The sequence below is a fragment of the Larus michahellis genome, chromosome 4, assembly GCF_964199755.1.
Source record: "Larus michahellis chromosome 4, bLarMic1.1, whole genome shotgun sequence".
Taxonomy (NCBI): Eukaryota; Metazoa; Chordata; class Aves; order Charadriiformes; family Laridae; genus Larus; species Larus michahellis.
This window is the reverse complement of record NC_133899.1, coordinates 13,808,485-13,829,683: the sequence shown is the minus strand read 5'-3', so window position 1 is coordinate 13,829,683 and position 21,199 is coordinate 13,808,485. Positions and strand designations below refer to the sequence as shown.

Sequence of the window (21,199 nt, the reverse complement as noted above, 5' to 3'; positions counted from 1 at the left end):
GTGCAGCCGCCTCCGGGGCCGCTCGTCGCCCGGGCGGTGAGGGGCGGCTGGGACGTGCCGCCGGTGCAGGGGCAGAGCCCGGGCCGCCACGGGAACAACGCCGGTTGCTCCCCAGGCGAGGGGAGAGGAGGCTCGTCCGTGCCGCCTCGCTGGACCTTGCTGTGGGCTCCGAGAGCAGACTTGTCAGTGTGATGGGTCTCGGAGGGGAGCCCGGCGTCGCTTCCTCGCTTGCGGACAGCAGGAGCCCCCATTCAGCGCTGGGCAGTTGAATCCCGCTCGCGGCGGAGCAAAGAACCGGGACGAGATTTATTGCTTCATTCCCAGGAACGTCGCTTCCCACCTGCGAGCCAGTTTGAGCCGCCGGCTGTGGATTTTATATTTGCTTCCCCGCAAACCAAGGTTAGTCGGGTGGCTTTGGCTTTTTGGGAAGGAGCCTTGACCCGGCCCCGCCGTGTGCGATGGATTGAGGCGTGCCCGGCTGCGCCCCGAGCCCGGCCCCCGCCCGCAGCCCACATAGATGAGATGGAAAATCGGGGGCTCTTCTGCACCCTCTGTTACCTGATGTTCAACGCACCTCTGCTGTTCATCGTCACCGGTGAGTAGCAAACTTCTGCCTCTTTCCGCGGTGAGCCGCCGCGCCGGACACACAACTTGCTGGCGAGAGGCGGCGGGGCTGCGGTGCCGGCGGGGCTCGCCGCCCTGTCCGCAGCTGAGCTCTTGCCGCTTCGCTCCCGCCGGCAGTGGCTCCGAGCCCCGTCCTCCCCGCCGCTGTTTCCAGGGGAAGCGTTGACGGCTGGGGGCGGGGAGCGCTGCCCGGGGGGGTGTTTTTGCAGAACAAGGTGGCACTGTTGCGGCCGCAGCTGCCGGCAGCGCGGGCTCGGCGCCTCGTAGCCACGGGCGCGGAGCGGCGCGGAGAGGGGCGCAGCGGGCGCACAGCCCGGGACAGTCAGTCCCCGCGCCGGATCTGGGGGAGGGGGCGTGGGACACTGATGGCCCTCTGTCCAGCCGAGGGCTTTCTTGGGTTTTTAAGATCCTCTTCAAACTTTCCCTTTCGGTTGGTGGCGGGGACCGGCTCGGCCCTGCCCCAGGCGCGCAGTCTGGATGCTCCGCGTATCCTGCGGTCACCGGACTGCAGGAAACCCGTGTCTCAGTCAGCGCCTAGTCCCTGAGCTGAAACCGCTCCCGTTACACGGAAAAACACTGATCTTGTCTTTTAATCTCTCCCGTTAACCAGCCCTTGTAACTCTGTCTTCCCCTCCCAGCTACCTTTACTGAAGTTCCCAAAGATGTGACTGTTAGGGAGGGAGATGATATTGAGATGCCTTGTGCTTTCCGAGCCAGCGGATCCACCTCATACTCCTTGGAAATCCAGTGGTGGTACTTTAAAGAACCAGCCAGAGAACTTGCACACGAATTAGCCATCAGTGTCCCCGGCAGCAGGAGCAAGGTAATCCAGTGCTGTGGAGATATATCTATTCATCGAGTGCAACACGCTCAGAGAGCGATCAAAATAAACTCGTCAGTCCCAGAGAGGAGAGTGCTTCTTCTAACCAGTGCCAGCGAGTGGTTGGAAGCACCAGCATCCCCAGGCCCTCCCTGGGGCAGAGGAGGACAGGGCATGCACCATGGGGGACTTCACCTCAGGAAAAAATGTCAATGCTTTAAGGATTGTAAATAGAAAATTATAAATGTCCTGCTGCAAAATCAGCAATGAGGGCCCAAGACAGGCAGTCAAAAACAGCTGTACTATGAAGTGGGGACAAGCAAAAACCAGTGGTTCTGTGGGCTGAGCTAAGAATCGTTGTAAAAGGTGGGAGAGCTCGTTGTAATTGCTGTTAAAGACTTGCTCACTGATAGAGCTGATAAAGGCACGAGGGATACACCTCTCTGTTGGTATGTTAAGTACATGTCAATCTGCATATACAAATGCACACAGTTACTTGGGGTGCACGTACACACCTGTGTCTGTATCTAGAGCTCCGCAAGACATTTTCAGGCAGTCGGATGCAGTAATTAAAATGCATGAAGCAGAGTTAAATCTTGCATGTCCTTTCCCCTCCCCCTAGCAAGCCACCTGGTGTGAGGGTAGGCTCTAGTCGAAATTTTTCAGCTGCATTTCCCCAACATAAGCCAGTTCATTCTGCAGCCTCCCCCCAGTGCAAGACAGCTTGCTGGTGCCAAACGAGGCCATACAGGAGTGGGGTAACACAGGATTTCTGGGCCGTGTTGCCCTACTGTGCAGGGCACATCATCCTCTCCAGCCCCTGTGCCGGCAGGGTGCCCCGCGGCAGCCTCCATGCCTGTGCCAGCTCCCCTCTCTGTGGCATGCTTGTTTTCCTGCAGAGCTCAAATAGAGATGCAAAGCATATAGACACTGAGCTAATGTGATGCCGCCTAGCTGGGGAAAGTGTAAGTCAGTTGTCAGACAGGGAAATAAATCGCTTGGATTTAAATGTCTTCTTTAACCTTATTTAAAAACCGTGAGTTGCTTTTACAATAAATGATGACAGAGCATGCCTGGAGAATGATGACTGTCTCCCTGGGAGATGCATCAATGATATCTGAGGCATCACTTAGGTTTACAGTTTACAGTAGTACAGACAAAAAAAAAAAACAACAAGTACGAAACCTGCTGAGCGATACCTTCTCCCAGGATGTTTCAGGACCACAGCTCTGCCCTGAGCAGTGCGGGATCCAGCCTGCCCAAGCACATCACCGCTGTGCTAATGCGTCTTCCCCCATGTTTGTCGCTGGCTGTGAGCAGCACGGCATGCAACAAGCATTTCTTTGGCTGCTGTTCGCACCCTTGGTGAAGGCAGCGCTTCTGTGGGCACCACAGGAGCTTTACCAGAACAGTCCCCCCAGCTGAGCACTGGCTTGCTGCCTTCCCCATTGCCTAGGGAACTCCCCCAGCCACACATGGGCTGTGTGAATGGCAAGCGGAGAAAGTTGCATCTGTCCGTGACCTGTCCTTGCACTGGGGTGGGAAGATGAGCATCTTTTTGATGTGCTGGCAGACCTGAGTCTAATCCCCCTTTTTTCTGTTCTTTTAGGTAACAAATAAGGATGCAACCAAAATCAGCGTAAGTGTAGCTTGAGCTGGGTGATGTGCACCCCTCCTCCCATATACGTGGGGTTTCCTGCATGCCCCCCTCGTTTCCTGAACATGAATGCAGCTGGTCCCACTGGCAGCCCCTCTCCTGCAACGCTGCGGGAGGGGTGGCACGTTTCCCCTCCTCGGTGTGTCGTGGCTCTGTCAAAACATTACCATCTGTTGCTGGTTTAGCAGTCACGTCTCATTCCTCGCAAATGGAGAGGAGGTGGTGCTCGCCTTACAGCCCTTCCTTAGCCACGTTTGAAAAGGACCGTGGGACGGATCAGGAGAGAAGTTTGCTTTTTTCCCTGCCCTCTGCAAACCCCGGTCGCCTGTGGCGACCCCCTTCTCCCGCTGTGCTGCAGGAAACGAGCCCCTTTCCCGTCGGTGCAGGCCCGGGATCGCCCCTGCCCCAGCGAGGCGGCCGCCGGCCCCTCTCCGTGGTGCTGAGGCGCGGCTGGGGCCCTTCCCTGCAGCGGCACCGCCGGGCCCGTCCTCGCTCGGGCCGGGCGTCCCTGCCGCGGGCGCGGGGCGGAGACCCCCGGGGTGCCGGCTTCGGGGCGCTTCGTGCGGGCTGGAGACTGCCCGGCACCCGAGGCTGCTGCGGGGCTCCGGGCGGGACCCGGCAGGGGGAGAAGGGAGAGAGTCCCCCGCCCCAGGCTATGGGCGGGCAGACGGGGCCGTTGGCAGAGCGGTGAGGGATGCGTGGGGATGATGGGGAGCAGGGTCTGATTCTGGATAGCCCCTTGGGATCCCGAAGTGGGGGTGCTGGGCTTAAATGTCCTGTGCTTTGCGGGGGGAATGAGCCCAGGTTCCGTGTTCTGGACAGCAAAAGACACGTACCTGGGGCGAGATCCAGGTCTGCCGGGGCTGCCCCGCGGAGAGCGGGGCCGCTGCTGGGGAAGGGAAGGAAGGGGAGGGAAGGCGGCGGGGCCGGCGGCCGCTGCTGAGGCGGCGCCCGGCGGTGCGCTCTCTTGCAGACGGTCCGCGTCCAGGGCAACGACATCTCGCACCGGCTGCGGCTCTCGGGCGTGCGGCGGCAGGACGAGGGCGTCTACGAGTGCCGCGTGGCGGACTACAGCGACGACGAGACGCAGGAGCACAAGGCCCAGGCGCTGCTGCGCGTCCTCTCCCGCTTCGCGCCGCCCGACGTGCAGGCGGCCGAGGCGGTCTCCCACATCCAGAGCGGCGCGGCCCCACGCCGCCACGGCCCCGCCGCCCGCCCCACGCCGCCGCCCGGCCCCGGCAAGCGCCCGCCGCCGCCGCCCCCGGCCGAGGGGGATGCCTCCACCGCCACCGCCTCGGCGGCCGCCGCTGCCTCCTCGGCCTCGCCGCCGCCCGGGCAGGCCGCCATCCTCCGCCAGCAGCACGGGTCAGGTAGGGCGCGGGGCGGGGGTTGGGGGCGGGCCTCTCCCCTGCCCGACCGTGGCTCCCCGAGTCCCGCTATTCGGTGTAGGGTCGGGTCCGTCGACCCCTTCCGCTATGGGCGGGACTGTCGCTGCGGTGCCAAAGCTAAATGATTGCACCCAAGTCTGTACTTAAATTCTCCCAACAGCCAGGGCTGGTGCGTCGCGCCCTGCCTTGCCAGAAGTTAGCACAGGAGCGTGGGGCTGGGGAGATGGGCCTGAGAGCAAGGTTGGAGGGCCTGTGTCCTTTCGGTAGGTGCTATGGGAGCCCCTGCTTTCAGAGTCCTCCTTGCAGCTTTTGGGACATGGTGTTTGAAAAAGTAGCTGCAGCTCAAGAGAGCGAAATGCCATGGCTGTTCTGCAGAGAATTTAAATCAGCGAGCAGTTACAGGGGCTGGTCGCCCCGGGCAGGAACAGGGTCCATGCAGAGCAGGGTGCAGGTTCCGAAGGGAAATGTCAATTGCTATGTAATAAGGTCCACATCTGAATTACTGGCAGGGTAAAAATTGGAGATACTGCACTCTTGTAATGGTTTGCAAATGTAAACATTGTGCTAATACCAATTGTCTATCAGTTAATACTGTATTAAGTTATTAATGCCACATTACCATGTTATAGCTAGCTGGAGAAGGCCGTTGTAAACCTTTATTTACATTAATGACAGCAAAGTCTGGGACAAAGAACGCAGTCTTAAATCTGCATTGGGAAAGTGTTTCAAGCCATGTGGTGCTGCTCTGGCTGGGCTTTAGCTCCCCTCTCAGCCACTGTCACTTAGCTAATGTTGAACAAATGTCCCTGCCAAGATATCTGTGGAAGAAGGGAAATAATTTTATGCCACTGACTGTGCAGGGAAAGCCCTGAGCTCCCCTCTCTGCTGAGTCTGTTCTGACGCAAATTCATAATCCTGACATAGGAATGTTCACACTTTTTCCTGATACCTATTCACGCTCTCAGGGTGAACGGTTACAAGTTTTGGCTCACAGTAATGGAACTCAGTTTTATATGGGTCACTGTGACCTGCTAGTGCTTTACAGGTGGTGTGTTTTCTCTGGCTACTACCTGTTGCTGCTTTCTGAATAATTTAGCATCTTTCTCATGTAGAAATATGTGTGAAAAGTAGGTTTTATTCCTTATCATTCCTAAGACTAAGCTGTCTGTTCGTTGGTGTCTGGTGGAAGACAAAGTGATAATTCCTGAGGTCTAATTACAGGAGTTCGTGGGCATATAAAAAAGTTCAATTTGCTCTTGCTGAATTCACTGACCACAAGAAATTAAACGATCTGTTGTCTTCCGATTGGAAAGATCTGCTTTCCTCCTAAGAGCCTAGGGCTGGTGGTTGTTTTCATGCTTCCTCTTTCCACTACCCCACAGTGAGAATTCTTGCGCTGTCTTCTATGCCGACAACAGAAGTTAGGTTTAGGATTCGCAGCACTGTGTGCCCTGCCTGCTGAACCCAGAGCTTACGCGGTGCATAGGAACTAAACACAGGACGACGGCAGTGCAGTGGGCTCAGTTCCATTTCAACAGATGGATGTGAGTGTGCGCCACCAAGACAGCGTGTCACATATGTCTGTTAGGGCGAGACCCCCTGCTCAGATCATCTAAACTGCTGTCTGTCCTGATTTTTTACATGTCTGTGGTTTAGGGATGTGTCACTGCTGCATCATTTCTAGGCTGGATTAAATTCTGAAAATAAAATAAAAGCATCATGGCCAGCAGCGGAGATAATGGAATGACTTAAATCAGTGAAAAAGGTAGTGGAATGCAGAAAAATATTTTATTGGGATCTCCAGATGGAAGCTGTTGCTAAGAGGGCTACAAAATAGGCTAAACCAAAATTTCCTGCTGTGACACTTCTCCTGTGCACACTGGTGTCTGTGAACAGTGCCACTCCATGGCAGTTTCTCTTCTGGGAGAAAGCTGAAGTCAGTGCAGAGAGCACAGAACTCCTGTTCTTGTTCAACATACTTATTAATAAGGTATAAACCAGCAGCTGCTTTTGTCTCCATGTGAGGGTGGCAACTTTTGGTATGGTCCTCTAGAAAAAGAATGTCTTTTTCCTCTACTTGAATCAAGACCCCCTGAATAACAGGCTTGTACTTGGTTTACTGTAATCTCCATGCCTCTGGCAGTTTGGAGCTGTGTGTAATTACTTACCAAGAAACCATCAGCCACAGCATGGCTCAGTAGATGAGTAGCTGCAAGATTTGGCCCTCAAAGTACCTGATTCAGGTGCCTCCTGGACCAGAACTGAGACTTGGTATCGTGAGATATCTCCTTGGTTGCTTTTGTGAAGCAGATTGCTGGTTGCCATCCCAGTCCCCATCACCGGTGTATTTTAGAAAGACTGTCTGGGCCAAGCACTTAGTTTGAAGCAGAGAGATACAGCTTGGTGCAGAGACAAGAAATGGATTTAGCTCTTCTAGACATATGGTGTTGCTCCCTACCCAGAATAAAGGCATGTGAGTAACGTGGAAGCCAGTGTGATGTGGACTTGCAGGGATATTGCCCGCTTTTGTGAGGAAATAGAAGACTCGGGTCTCCAGTGCTGGCACTCGGGTTAGATAAGCATTAAACTTTCTTCAAAACGTCTTAAAACAAAATGACGTCCTTGAGCTTCAGAGTTTCCCTTTTGTATGTTAAAGTGGTGTTCTTTAGAGCTATTTTAGGTACAGTAATTATTTTTCTCTGTAAAGAATGCAGTCTCTTTAAAGAAAATACATTTTTTTTCTCTTTTTACCTCTGTAAAGTGTAGAAGCCTTGATTTGAGTCCACCCCCTCAAGGCAGTGGCGTAGCTGGTTTTCCAGACAGTAGGGCCATCAAATCAAACCAAATCTTTGCTCGCGTAGGGTGTATGAGACTGCAGGAACTAACCCTGTGTTGCTGTCTATTTTGAGCTCTGTGACACACACACAGATAAGTACTTGCACCAAATCTGTGTGTAATAATTGAATCATCTAATACACTTACTCTCAAAAGTCTTTAGCATTTGTAAGTCTTTCCATTGTACATGGGGATATTTCCTCTGTATAAAAGCAGAAATGTCTTCAAACAATGGATTTGCCATCAGTGATTAAGAAACACCCTCTGGAGAGCTGTGCCTAAAAGCTGATGGCATGGCACTAGCCACAGTGTCCTGCACGAGTTGGATTCTAATCCTGTTTTCTTTGCAATAGAAATCTTCCCAATATGTTCAGTGTAGTAAGATAGGGCCTCTATGTGCTTGTATTCCAATAAATGTCATTATAGATCAAATGCTGCTTTCAGATGTGCCTGCAGGGCTCTTGTTGACTTTAGTTGGAGTCCCAGTCACGTGCTGTGGAAAAATGGGATTCTTTACATCTTCTAGTTGAACTAAAACATGAACTTACTGGAATAAATGTGTCTGCTACTGAGATTCTCTGAAGAGCATAGAGTCTCATCTGACAAACCAGGTATAAATAGAAAATCCATAGTTTTGTCCGTGTAATCTGAAATTGCATTTGGTAGAAATTTGTGATCAGCATCATAGTATGTAAGGGAATAAATCCAATGTAACAGAAAAATTGCCCAATATGCCAGAAATACTAGCTACTCAAATGGAACTTTATCAGTAATATTTAAACTGCCATATGAAAACTTAGTGCTGTGGTCTTATGAGAGTCAAAAATATTACTGCTTGTCTGCCGGTAAGGTAGACTGAAGTTGAAACTGAGAACAAGTTGCTTGGGCTGCAGGGAGGCAAAGATCTGCTGGTAAGATCATTGATTTTAATGCTATCAGAGAAAGGGTTGTTGTCCATATGGTTCTAAACGAGAATAATATTTAGCTTTCAGTTTACTTATAAGCAAATGGAATTTTTTGCTTTAGGAAAAAAATCAAGGTGAGCAAGTGAAAGAGTGAATATAGTATTAATGTGTTTGAAAGTGTTCCTAGTTTTTACTGGGTAAGTAGGGGGGATATAGGAGCATGGCTGGGCAAGACACGCAGTGTCTCTGTCCCAGCAAGTCTGTAGTCCAAATGGGTGAGAAGGACAAATGGCAGGAAAAGCAATGACCAACTTTGTTGAGTGTGTGGCAGCTGTGAAATTAAATATGAAAACTTAATTTCAGATCTCTTAAATTTAAGTCTGGTGCCTTAGTCATGAGACCAACTTTGTTCTCTGATAGCTGAAGTAATAACCAAGGATCTTCATACTGACCTTCTGGGAGGCAAATTGGCTGTATTATATCCTACCAAACGGTCTCCAAAACGAGTGCCTGTGTATTGGCTTGGGGGCAATTTTTTCAGACATTGCAGCTTCCAAATTCTCTTTTATTTGTTTGATCTCTAGCCTCAAAGCTCTGAAGTGAAAGCTTTAAATAAAATAAACAAAGATGGGAGTGTGAAACAAGAAACTGTGCTTCATTATGCTTAGAGTGCTCTAGGAAGGACACAGAGAGACTCATGCGTTATGCGGAGATGAAGTGTTCACAGCAAGGAAGAAAATAAGTCTTCACTTCACGCCTATCCCCTTCTGCCCCCCACAGAGCCTTTTATGTCTGAGGCAGAAGAAGTCTGCTTGTGGGCTTGTGGCCTGAGATGGCAAAGCACCCAGGCCCGATTCTGCAGTCTCTGTGCATGTGCAGCTCCCTGTGATGCTCTTGAGAGTGGTACGTGCACACAGTCAAGCTGTGGCAACCTACCTTGAGGCAGGACACCATGTGGGGAGAGTGTTAGATCTCCATTGAGCAGTGGAAAGCAAAAAGTATTTTTTTGCAGCTTAGAGACAGGAAAGTAAATGAGCACACTCTTTTCTTGAGTATAACAAGCTGTGGCTGGTTAGAGGGCCTCTGGAGGGGCTGTGGGTGAGTTTGCATTAATTTTGGGTCTAGGGCTCTCCTGGCTTTGTCAGAATTTTAATGCTAGTTTGAGAAACAGCCCATCATTTATCTTTGACAGAGGAACACTACACAAAATAACGAGAAAGTAAAGTCTGTGTATGTTGCTGCTGTTCAGCTTAGGCTCTCTGCCCTTCCAACTCGGTAACGTCTGGGTCTGCTTCACTCCCTCTGTGCTTTTTATAAGGCCATATATGAGCGCACACTCTGTTGTTATTTGTAGTTAAATGCAACCTGGGTCACACCACATTTTCCTTTACATTAAATAAAGTCACAAAACAGAGGCCATAACTGAATTATCAGGCTGACCTCTTAAATGTCACTGGACAATAAACATGCAAAAAGAATTCTCATTAAATACACATCACTAGCACTTTAATATCTAGGCAAATTAGACTGCTTTGAGGACAAGTGAGGTCAAATATCTTCTTTTGTGTGTGTGTAATATGGATTAATTCTCGAACTGGACAAAAGCATGAACTGCCGTACTGTGTCACCTCATTACCTAGGGCAGAAACAAGCTGTGCCTGGGTGTTTTTGTACTGTGGAAATGCAATTTATTTGAGTAGCCTCCTTTCAGCAGTTCTTGTTAGCTCCCCGGAGGACAGACAAGACTGTACTAACCTGTTCTACTAAAGCCTGCGCAGTGTCCTTGAAGAAATCTGAATATTATTTGGACTTCTTTAATATCTTCAAGTTATAGACAAAAAATGTTTTTAAAAAATACTACTGAACACAATGAAAGGGGTATTCCATGTCTTTATAATGAATATGGAAGCTGTACCTAAGGTTGGTCTAGATTTCTATATGAGATTGATTAATTAGTGAGTGAAAATTAGAAATTTCTATGAGGGAAGGCTGAGTGCACCCATGTGTCTTTTTTGCATGAACAAACAGCATTTTGGGCAGGAATGTCCATATTCTGCTAGTTCTTTATGTAGGGTTTCAAGAGATAATTTGCAAAATGAAGTCTTAGTTTGCAGTGCCAGGTAACTTAGTCTGTATATTTTATGAGGCAGATAATTGTTATACATTTCCCACCTCGGCTACACCGATGCAGCTTTACTGATGTATAAAATAACGCTTGAAGTGCTGTACTTAGCAATCATAGCACAAAGAAACGTCAAGACAGTCTTAACTGGTACTAGTTTTGGGAAGGGTAGTAATGGTGGTGGTCTGTAGTTGGAAAGCTAACATAAAGTAGGATCTGCTGGGAAATGAATCTCACAGTCGTCCTGTGAAGAACGTGTTTCTTCTTTACATAAGAGATCCTGACAGGACTGTGCTGGTAGTAAAAGGGGTTTGTAACAGGTTTTGATTTGGCTTTGCTAAAGCAGCGAGAATGCTGGCAGGTTCACTATTGCTGTTTGCTATGTGTTTTTTAAAATTAGATAATGGCAGAGCAGTCCCATATGTCAATAATAAACAGTTCAAGTAGGTCTGTATTGGAAAAAATGGGGTTGTCAGCAGAATGGTATTATTTGTCACAACAGCGGTTAACAACCGAGTATTTTATATTGCTAGGCTGTTATCAGTTGGGAGGCAATTTTATTAGCTGGAAAGAAGAGCAGTTTGGCAGAGCAGCGACTGTGCGCTGTGGAGAAGTCAGTGTGATCGCAGTGTGCAGATCGTTGTGCCACGGCTGGAGAAGGGAGCCGCGCTCGTGTAGCTTACGTAGGACGTCAAGAAGTTGCCATAATGTCTGGTCTTAACCCCGCACTTGCACAGTTGTGACTAGGAAGCAGAGCATCCTTGTGCGCTAGGAGCGGCTGCTAACCTGAGGCAGAGCACAGTCAGTAAGTCCTTTAATGGACACCGTCGTCTTTGTCGTTTTATTGGTCATGTGTAAAATTCACCAAACCGGTATAATTAGAACTACTTTACTACTTTATAAATTTAAAGTCAGCATTCTAATCTGAATCCCTCTCACGCCAGGGAGCTGGAGATTTTACACGTGAAGAGGGCACTGAGGAATATCCTGTGTCCAGCTTTTTCCAAATAACCCCTTGCTGGCTTGTTCTGTGAAGTTTGGCCTCCCTTAGTTAGCTAAGATGTAGCAAATATCAGTGGAAAGCTTTGGAGGGTCTGCATATTTCCCGCTCACTCCTAAAATGTAACTTTGTTTATAGCAAAAAGGTGTAAATCAAAAAGGTGTGTATTTATGTAAATCACAGGCTCAGGGTTTTTTTCAGGCACATGCTCTCAATACCGCTGTTTTCCTTATGCCATCATGTATTCTGCTAATGTACTTAGCTCTGTTCTTTAAGCACGGACAGGATAGGGTTATTTAAAAAAAAAAAAAATCCTTAGATAATCTGCACTCGGATCTGCTTAACTTCAGTAATTCTGATTGGAATGATAATTACAACTACATTGGCAGTTTGTTCCTAATCCTGATCAAGTCAAAATACTCTAAAAGACAGTGAAGTGGGAACGACAGTGTCTTGTTCTTTACTTCTGAGTTGCAAATACTTACAACTTGTATCACGTACAGAATGTGAAATCTGTGGTTCTGTCCAGCGTGACCTTTATTGCAAATGTTTTCCTAAAGTGTTGACTTACGGAATTGTGTGACCACATCTAGCTCGCCTGCTTTTTGCAATGTGGCTTTTTAGTGCTCCTGCTTATAACGAAAAGCTCAAGAATATGGCCCAGACTCCAGAGCTCAGTAACGGAAACCCCACTACCAGTGTTCTTCATTGCCTCCTGAGCTGGGCAGCTTGACTTGTGCTTTTTGCTATTTGTGTGTATCAATATGCTGTGGACTTGCTCACATGGTAGGACTGAAGAAGGATGTGTAGGACTGGATGCTCATTTACCACCTGAACTACCACTAATGTAGTTAGTTATTTTCTATATGTTTTAGTTCAAAATTCATTTTCCACCAAATCACATTACAAATAATTTTGTATCTCTCATTATTCAAGTGTCAAGGAGTGAATTAATGATGCTTGGTTTTGTTAAGTTAGTTTTAGATCATGGAACTGCAGTAAATTTGGGAAATGGAACAAATCCATAGTTGCATGTTTTGGGTCCCTCTAATAAGATATTTGGTGAGGAGAGATCAGCTCACGGATAGCAAAGCAGAAATCTGTTTATGGGAATGTACTACCAAGTAGAGACCAGCTGCAGGTCTCAAAAGGGGAAAGTTACAGACTTATTTACATGCAGACCAATAGAAAGTATTTAAGCTTTATAATCTATATAGAATTAATGACTTTTTTAAAGTATTCAGGATACGTTCCTATTCTACATTCACCGTGTCTATAGCAGTGTTTCGTTTTAGAGGTTGTTATAAATTAGTGTTGGTGTTTTCGTGAAGCATGTGCTGATGTTTTCTTGAGGTTTTTCCATAATTTCTCCCCAGAGCGGATGTTTGGAGTGGTTGGTTTGTTTGGCTGTCTCCAGTTGAGGACAGATCCCAAGAGCAGCCCCTCAAGGGCCCAGCTCCATGTGACTCGGCTCAGCTGCTGCTCTGCTGGGCTTTCGGGGGACACCACCTTCTCTCAGTACAGAGGTTTCCATAGTCAAACAAGGTGACTAGAAGTGGAGTGAGGCTTTCGGTAAGGCTGTTGACCACTCCGCAGGCATTTGGCTACTACAGAAGGCAAGTGGGTGTACTGAGGGAAGATGTACCAACTGTTCCCTTATTGTGTGTCCCTGCTTCTTGTAACTTTAGTGGGAGATGAGTTTTTACTAGCCTATTGACAATGAAACCGCGTATTTTTCTGGTAACCTAAAAAATTGGAATATTTTTGATAAAGGTATTTCTTGCTCTCTACCCAAAACGTACTTCCGTACATTCATCAAACCCACTAGTTCAACTACCCATCTTTCTGTTTATTAGTAGCTGTGTTTAATACAAAAATGTCTTGCCGTGCAGACCTGCAGCAACTGTCGAACTGGACCGAATCAATTGTCCATGTAATCCTGTAGCTATTTCTAATAAAGTCCTTATGATCTAGGAGAAAAAGGCAAAAGCCTACATAGAGGATAACTGAGCCCTTGACTGACCTGTGTACCATATGCATGTTTGCAAGGGAACAGACCTACCCCACAGACACTCACACAGATTGACTTCCAGCAAAGCACTGCAGTACTTTAGAAAATCAACATGGCACAAAGAATCTTTTTCTTTTTTTAGCTTTGTATCAGAACCAAACTTTTCTTTCTGCAGCTTTTCCTTGCATGACTATCTCTCCTTACCATCCAGTTTCTTTGTTTTCTAATCTCTCCATAATTATATGATGTACATGACCCATTTTTCATAGAATCTGCTGAACCAGGCGCTTCACAGTGTTCAGGAGTGGCTAGCTGTGTTGTAATTTTCTTTCTGAAAGTGGGGGTTAAGCGTGTGAGTTGAAATGCTCAGGCAGCTTCTCAAGAAAACAAGGTTCCTCTGCTCTCCGTAACAGTGCCGTCATGCCTCAGTATGCTGCCATTCCCATGCCTTCCCAGCTACCCATGCTGTGGTTCACCACTAAAACACCAAAGTCTTCTGCCCTAGATGGGCTTTTTTAGATGAAACATCAAGAACAATCAAAATTAAGAACAGGCTGCTACAAAGAATTGGATTCTTCTCAAATATACGTACTTATTTTTCTACCTATGGTGGAAATTTGCATTGTGCTGCCCTGTACCCAGCCTCTGCAGTTACCGAGCCTTACATTGTACCTCACCTCTATGTTCAGTCACATGAGGTCAGTCCAGCATCGATACAGGTATGGGCACATCAAACACGGTCATTTCAGGAGTGATAAATACTCCAAATGCAAATGCAAATCTTGCTTGAAATACTAAATTAGGATAGGAGTGGCTTTCAGTTACATGTTACAGGGTATTTTGGTAATTCACTTCTAAATACAGGCCTGGACACAGCAGTGGGTATCTTCAGAGAGAAGGCAGACAAACGGTGAAACTCAGGTGTAATTGAGAAGCCCTAGAGTTTTTACAAAACTCTGGCCAGTAAAACTGGTTTCAGTTTCCTGGAGAGTTTGAGGCTATGGTGTGGATAAGGAAACGTGGCATTTGCGAGACGGGTATGGAGGCCGATGCTGATAATTTCACTTAGCTGCGTGAGAAGATTTACTCTTCACTTTAAAAACCGTGATGGCATGGATGAAGGAAGAAAACGGGATCACTAGCTTATACCTGCATGGTTTTGTAGAAATAAATATATGTGCTGACTTCTATAAGGCATTTTTTTGAGTTGAGTTATGGAGAGGTGTTCCAAAGTTCAGCAAATCATAAATAAAAATGTGTAGTGGGTAGAAAACTAATTTTGTCCTTGTGCCTTCTAGGCAGGTTCAGTGGTGAGCAGATCCCATGCAGTTGCTTATAAACATGTGGGAAGTCACCATTGCCAAAATTAGCAACACCAAAAGGCAACTCAAGAGCCATTTCTGGCTGTGCTGAGGCACCATGGTGCACAGCCAGCTGAAAGCCAGGAGCAATCAGGACCCCATCGTTTAGTATTTTTGCATAGATTGCCATAGTACCACATACTTCTTTTAAGAAGAGCACCTCACCTCACATACTGTGCTCTAGGGTTCAGCTGGGAGAGCGTGCTGAAGTCAGCACAGGCTCTGGGTACAATTCTGCACAGCAGAATTAGCACTTGGTGAGGAGGAAGAAGTTTAAGGTACCAGTTACAAGCCTTTAAAAAAACCCCGACAGCAAAAATGCAGTGTGTGGATTGTGCTGTAAGTATTTAAGAGTGGAAGAAGGATATATGCAGCTTATAAGATCATGTCTTAAGCTGTGGAGCAATTCTAATGTGGTGTAGCTTATTATCTCTTCAGTAAGTGTATAGTGACTTTAGTAATGGTGTCTTTTTAATTAAAAACTTCTAAGAGGGTCTAAGATCTGAAGTTTGGTGAATTCCATTCGATTCAGTGGAAGTATTCCAAATGTATGTCAGTGAAAGAGAAATGGTTTTATCCAGGAGGTTATTGCCTGTAATGATCCTTGACCAACAACCCATATAAACCCCTATTTTTTCCATAGATACAAGATAGTAGGAGCAGTTTTTCCAAAAATATGTCTCGAGCAGAGTCTAAAGTTTCTGGACTGAGAGAATAAATCCATCTATATGGTCAGTTTGACCCCTCACCTCTTAATGAAATGCCAGGTTTGAGAGTTTTAATTGAACATTGTTCTGTAAGGAAACAGGCTGAGGCTAACGGGTCACTGCATAAAAGCCAGTTCAGAGGAATATCTCGTGGCACTGCCCGCCAGGGTCCCAGCTCCATCACGAACAGCCAGTTGGATTTTAGGTGTTACGTCATCTTTCAAGGAAAACAGGCTACTGATGTCTTTCAGCTTCTTATTATATGGGCCACTGCATTTTACCAGCACCTCAGAAAGAAAGATCAAGGGACGTTTCAGATTCTTTCTAGGAAGAAAAATAGGAAACTGCTGGAAACCATGTTTTTTTGCCATTGGTTAAATATAGCTTGTAAAAGAATCATCCCATTTTTGCCATGTGTGTCACGAGTCACTTGGTTAACTAATGTTTGTTTTCAATTCGATGAACTGTTTTAAGTCAAAATGTGATGAATGCTGGCACAAACTGAATTATTAAGTAGAAAACTACAGTAAAACGTTATTATGTTGTAAATCGAGAAGAAGGATGCCCAGAAAACAATTCACCATATACGCACAGAACAGTTTGTTATTGTTCTGCTTAGTGGTGGACTTTCCCTTTAAGCGATCTGCGTATAAATAATTGAAAAGCAAAATTGTAAATTTATCTAGTGATAAATAAGCTTACAATAACAAAGCATCAAATGAGTATTCAAAACATAAATGAAATTAAATGTTTTCTTCTAAGTGTCTGTAGTTTGTAAGTAACTCTGTACTCCTGATTTGAAGTCTCTGGATAGAAACTCTCTGTTCTCAACTCTGGATTGATGGAATGTCCAGATCAAGAATGTCCATGTCAAGACCACATTCCGTTTGTTTACATCTACAAATGTAGCAATTTATTGAGCAAGTCAAGATTTCCACTACTGCAGTAAAAGCAGAATTGAGGACACTAAGTCCAGCTTGTTTATAACAATACTACCTATAATGAAAAGGGTTCTGGTTAACTAAATAGGGAGAAATTACTGGAAATTGTATTTCTGGTCTGCTTATGTTCAGAGGGAGGAGAATTCTGAAGTTCTGTGTATCTGCTTCTACTGCCTGAGGTCTTAGAGCAGAATAACACTGAATTGGCATGAAAAAAAGATGCTTGTATGTGGTGTTCAGTAAGAGTAACTACTTTCAAACAGTTTTTTAAAAACTTATTTTATTTAACTGCTGAGATTCTGTTAACAGACTCTGAACTCACGTTCTGCTGCCAAATTAAGAAGTTGGAGAATGTAGGTTAAAAACAGCAGCAATTTCTACAAGAGGAAAAGACAAAAAATTTGGCCTGTTGCATTAATTCACAGTCCTGCGCTGAGATTTAAACTAGTACATAAAGGTAAAAGTGGCATAGGAATGATTTTGGTAGGCCGGCACACGGTTCCTGCATGGAGTTGTGACTAACACCCCTTTCCATTCAAACAATCCTTACCTGGTGTCCTTTGCAGCCCTCCAGTACAATGGTTCTAAGAGCACTCCAGCTACGAGAGCCCATTTCTCCAGGTTGAGTTCCTCAATGTTTCCAGAGGGATTCCCCCCGTACAAAAGCACAGCTTTCTTTTTTGATTAACTGGCAGCAGCATCTCCTCAAACTCGAGTCCTGTTCATCGAAAGAACAAGTTCAGCCCTGGCAGGGAAAAATGGGTTCTCACTACCCTCAGGTTTGAGCATAATAAATACCCAAAGCCAGATCTTCACCGCAGTGGTGGGCAGCTGTGGAATTGGCACAAATTCGGGACCGGTGAGCTGCGTGCAGCTGCCAGAGTATTGGCTGCTGCTGGGCTGCCCTTGCCATCCCCGGGCACAGGGGACGGCGAGAGCACATGGGACCATCCTGGGCTGGCGTTCCTGCAGCTGTGCCTTGTCCCAGGAGTGAGAAGAGCCATCTGACAGCTTGGAAATGGGGATGCGCTGACTGGAAGTATTGGGTGCGTTGTGCCCATGACTGCAATCTCTGAATAGGCAGCATGTCTTCAGGTACCACACAGCATGTCAGGCTCAGAGACGGACAGAAAATGGGGGCTTAACTTCAGCCTTCTTGGGCAGCAAGCTGTTTTCTCTTGCTGGTGTAGGTAGATTTGTTGTTAGGATTTTAGCCTTGCTAAAACCGTAGGATATAATGTATTTGTGAATTGACTGTATATTTTTAAGGGAACCGTGGGAACTGCTGTAGGAGGGAGGTCCCTGAGGCCAGGGCATGGCTGTCACAGCCCTGTTTGCTCCCAAGCTGGCAGAGGCTGGGAACTCTGGCAGGGCTGGCATCAGCAGGGGCAGGGCTCCCGCTGCCCTCACCCTCTCAGCGCAGGAGGGGGGATTGTTTATCCCAGGGACAGACCCTCCTTGCACCTGGGACGGTGTCTGGGCAGGGAAGGCAAGGCTGAGCTTGTGAGCTCCTGCGTTGCTGCCTCAGAGCAGCAAGAACCTTTGGGAGTGGTGATTGTCTGTCCCATGTGCCGGCCGGAACCTGAGCTTTGGCAGCTGTTGTGCACTTTCCTGCACGTTGCTAGTGTCTTTTTGCAAGAATTTAATAAGTTACCTGAGTTAATTGTGTTTGTTAATGCTTTTCAGCTTTAAAAAGAAAAAATCCTGTATTCATCTTGATGCCTTGCTGTATGTAGGCAGTCCTTAGCCACATGTTTGCACATGCAAGGATTTAATTAAAACCTTAATAACTAAATAATCTCTGCACAGTCTAGGCATCTATGAGATAGCACTACGGGGACATTTCTTGAGTTCCTCAATTGCACACCACATTACTATGAACTGTTTTTTGATATTGGATAATAATACTCTAGCTTTGCTGCTGAGGTATATATAGATTAGGAGGCAGCCGGAACAGTGAGCCCAAGAGCAGTGGTTTACTCGGGAACTGTTCGAGGTGTTTCCTTTGATCATGCCATGGCTGAGAAAGACTCACATCTCCTAGAGACCAAGACTAAAGTGTTCGCATTAGGGTGCCTGAAGTGACTTTCCTAAATAGAAGTGGCCTGATTCCTTTCCCAGAGATACTGAACATGAAAAACTGGTTTTTCTAAAGCCTTCACGCTTTGCAAAGTGGCTCTGACAGTCACTTTTCTGGGTGGCTGTCAGTATTTTGGGCGTTGATTACTCCTGTATGTAGGGTGCTCAGCACAGATGCAGCCCCTCCCCAGGTGCCTCTGTGCACTCCAGCTGCAGGGCAAAGCTCCAGATGGGCTCCTGCTTTTGCCCGCAGCCCTGTATTGTCATGTTACAGTGGTGGTTGGTGACAACTGCACACACTACTCCATGTCATGGCTTTGGAAAGCTGTCACCCATTGGCACTTGGGACGCAAACAGCTGGTGCTGTGGACCAGTCCTTGTTTGCCTGGGCTCAGCAGGGACTTGGGGAGTGAGGGGTGGTAATCTCTTGTCCCACAGCAATGCTGTAGGCTGCACCGGGACGGCAGAACTTCTCCATAGGAAGGGGCTACTCCCGCCTTTGCCCGGCAGCAGCACTGTGACTGGTTTCAGAGATGGGGCAGTCCCAGTGCCCCACGCCGTGCCTGCGTGTCCTGCTTTCCTGGCAGAACGTGGCCAATGGACCTCGGCCCCACGGTTCAGCCCTTCCACACAAGGGAGAGGGGCCGGACCATGGTGGCACACAGTAAATTGTGCTCTTTTTGGCGCAGGTAACTAGAAAATAAAAAAACTGAAGAAGTATCTTAGTGTAAGTGGATACGAGGCAGGAACAGGCTTGTTAGCTGCAATATGGACATGGATGCCACTTCTCGCTGAGAGCAAAGGCATCGGTGTCTGCCCCTGCCCAGGGAGCTGCGTCCTCCCTCTACAGCCGTAAGGGCACAGGCACCCGCTTTCCTCTGATGGCTCATACATAACTACCCCTGCAGCCCTACGTCGTGCCGCATAAGCTTACCTCGTAGAAGTGGGAGCAGTCTTGCCATCCCTGCGTTTGGATGAAATGACTGTAACAGATGTGTTCCATATCAGACCTCTGTTTTTCTACAGCTCCTGTGCACATTTTTAATTTAAAATTCTGCTCTTTCCTATAAAAGGTAAAGAAGATGTCAAGGTCTTGCTGTTCCCATTCCAAATGAAATGGGTTCATGTCCTGTTAATCAAGGAGTACAGCCACAGCATTTGTCATTTCCCTTTAAAGTAATGGGTGGTTGATACCTGTCATTTCTCAAGAAACTATAAACCAGATTAAGGTGTATTTATAGAAATCTCAATTGCTGGTAACTTGGCTGAAGCCAAGTTTAGGCATACCATTAGTAATGCATAATGAAATGACCTAAGTGGAGTTAGATTTGGGAGGGGGAAGAGAAAGCTATTTGAGTTGGATAGCTTGAGGATGCTGTTTTACTATTAAAATTAAGCTTCTGACCCCTGGCTCTGAAGTGATAAAAATAAATCTTCCTATATTTCTCTTCTGCATTTAATCTTCTATATTGGAAAAGATAAAGAATAAAATCTCCTTCTCTCCCTTGTCTCTTCCTTTTCTAGGTACAGGACCTATTTATGCTACAGACCCACTCCTATATATGTTCCTGTTAATACTGCATAAGCTTGTACATTTATTAGTAAACCACTGACGGACTACTTCCTCCACTCCTCCTCAGCGAAACAAAAGGGAACCTATTTAAAAACAGAACAAACCCCTAACAAAAAAATACCTACAGTTTTAAAGATGGACAGAAAGAGACTGAAAGAAGCATGATAAATTCTACATGAGGGGAAAAACGTATTTTTGGGGATGCCACTGAAAGTAAACCACATAGAATAATGCATCTAGTTTCCAGACTCTATGGTGTAAAGCCCTGCTCTGCGCATGGCACTTATGGTTTCTCTATTTTAATGTAATATTTTTTCTTTTCTAAACCTTTCCTCTGACTCTTCATTTTGCACGAACTGTTGAGCAGTTATCTTTATGAAATATGTAAAGATGTTGGGTCAAAGCCCTTCCTAAGAAAGGAAATATTTTTAGTAGATTATTGTGTTTAGGTTTTTGGGATTTCCTTTTTTCTTTTTTAATTAAATTATTTCTTTTGGAGACATTTTAATTAAAAAGGTACATCTTACCATAATTAATATTCACTGTCAATAATATTTATTTTTAAATGAAGATTGGAAACAAGGTAAGACATTTGTTTATAAACTGTATTGTATATTGCTGAATAACAGTTGAATAAAAAGATTTTGAAATAAAGTTTTTACAGATGTGCGTGCCTTTCCCTGTGTCCTGAAGCTTCCTGCGAAGGCTTCGTGGCTGTGTCTGTTCCCTGCCTCGTCACAGCACAGAGAATCGAGGAAAGGTGCATCACAAACCAAATAAAATTGAAATCGGTTATTTATTACACACCCCCATGTATTGGCAAACCCCACCACGGAATGTGCTGACAGCGAGTCACAAGCTCTAGCTGCATTTTCCTGAGGTGACACCAGTTATCCCTGGGCAGTTAATGCAAGACCTAGTCACAGGGACAGTGTGACAGTGTGGAGCATTCAAGGTAGGTTGGTTTGGTTTTCTCCAGCCTCTTTGCAAAAAGATGAATCAACCAGTGGAAAATAAAAATGCATCAACCTGGAATGTTGTAGTCCCCAGACCTGGTTCCAATATTTGTTTAAAATATATTCCGATTTTTAAGATTACATAATTGTGTCACTTGTCTTACCAAGTGAACTTTCCTCTAATGAAGCAAAAGGCTTTTTTACAGTAAATACAGCAGTT

The 21,199-nt window shown here is 46.5% G+C and overlaps 1 protein-coding gene across 1 annotated transcript; it reads left to right on the top strand.

The window, feature by feature from the left end:
• The first annotated feature begins 214 nt into the window (after positions 1-214).
• VSTM2B (V-set and transmembrane domain containing 2B) lies at positions 215-20,544 on the top strand. The gene is made up of 5 exons (XM_074586868.1): positions 215-595; positions 1,263-1,447; positions 3,054-3,083; positions 4,075-4,471; positions 19,975-20,544. The coding sequence occupies exons 1-5, from the start codon at positions 523-525 to the stop codon at positions 20,061-20,063; spliced, it is 774 nt and encodes a 257-aa protein (XP_074442969.1). The 5' UTR covers positions 215-522; the 3' UTR covers positions 20,064-20,544.
• Positions 20,545-21,199: the final 655 nt, after the last annotated feature.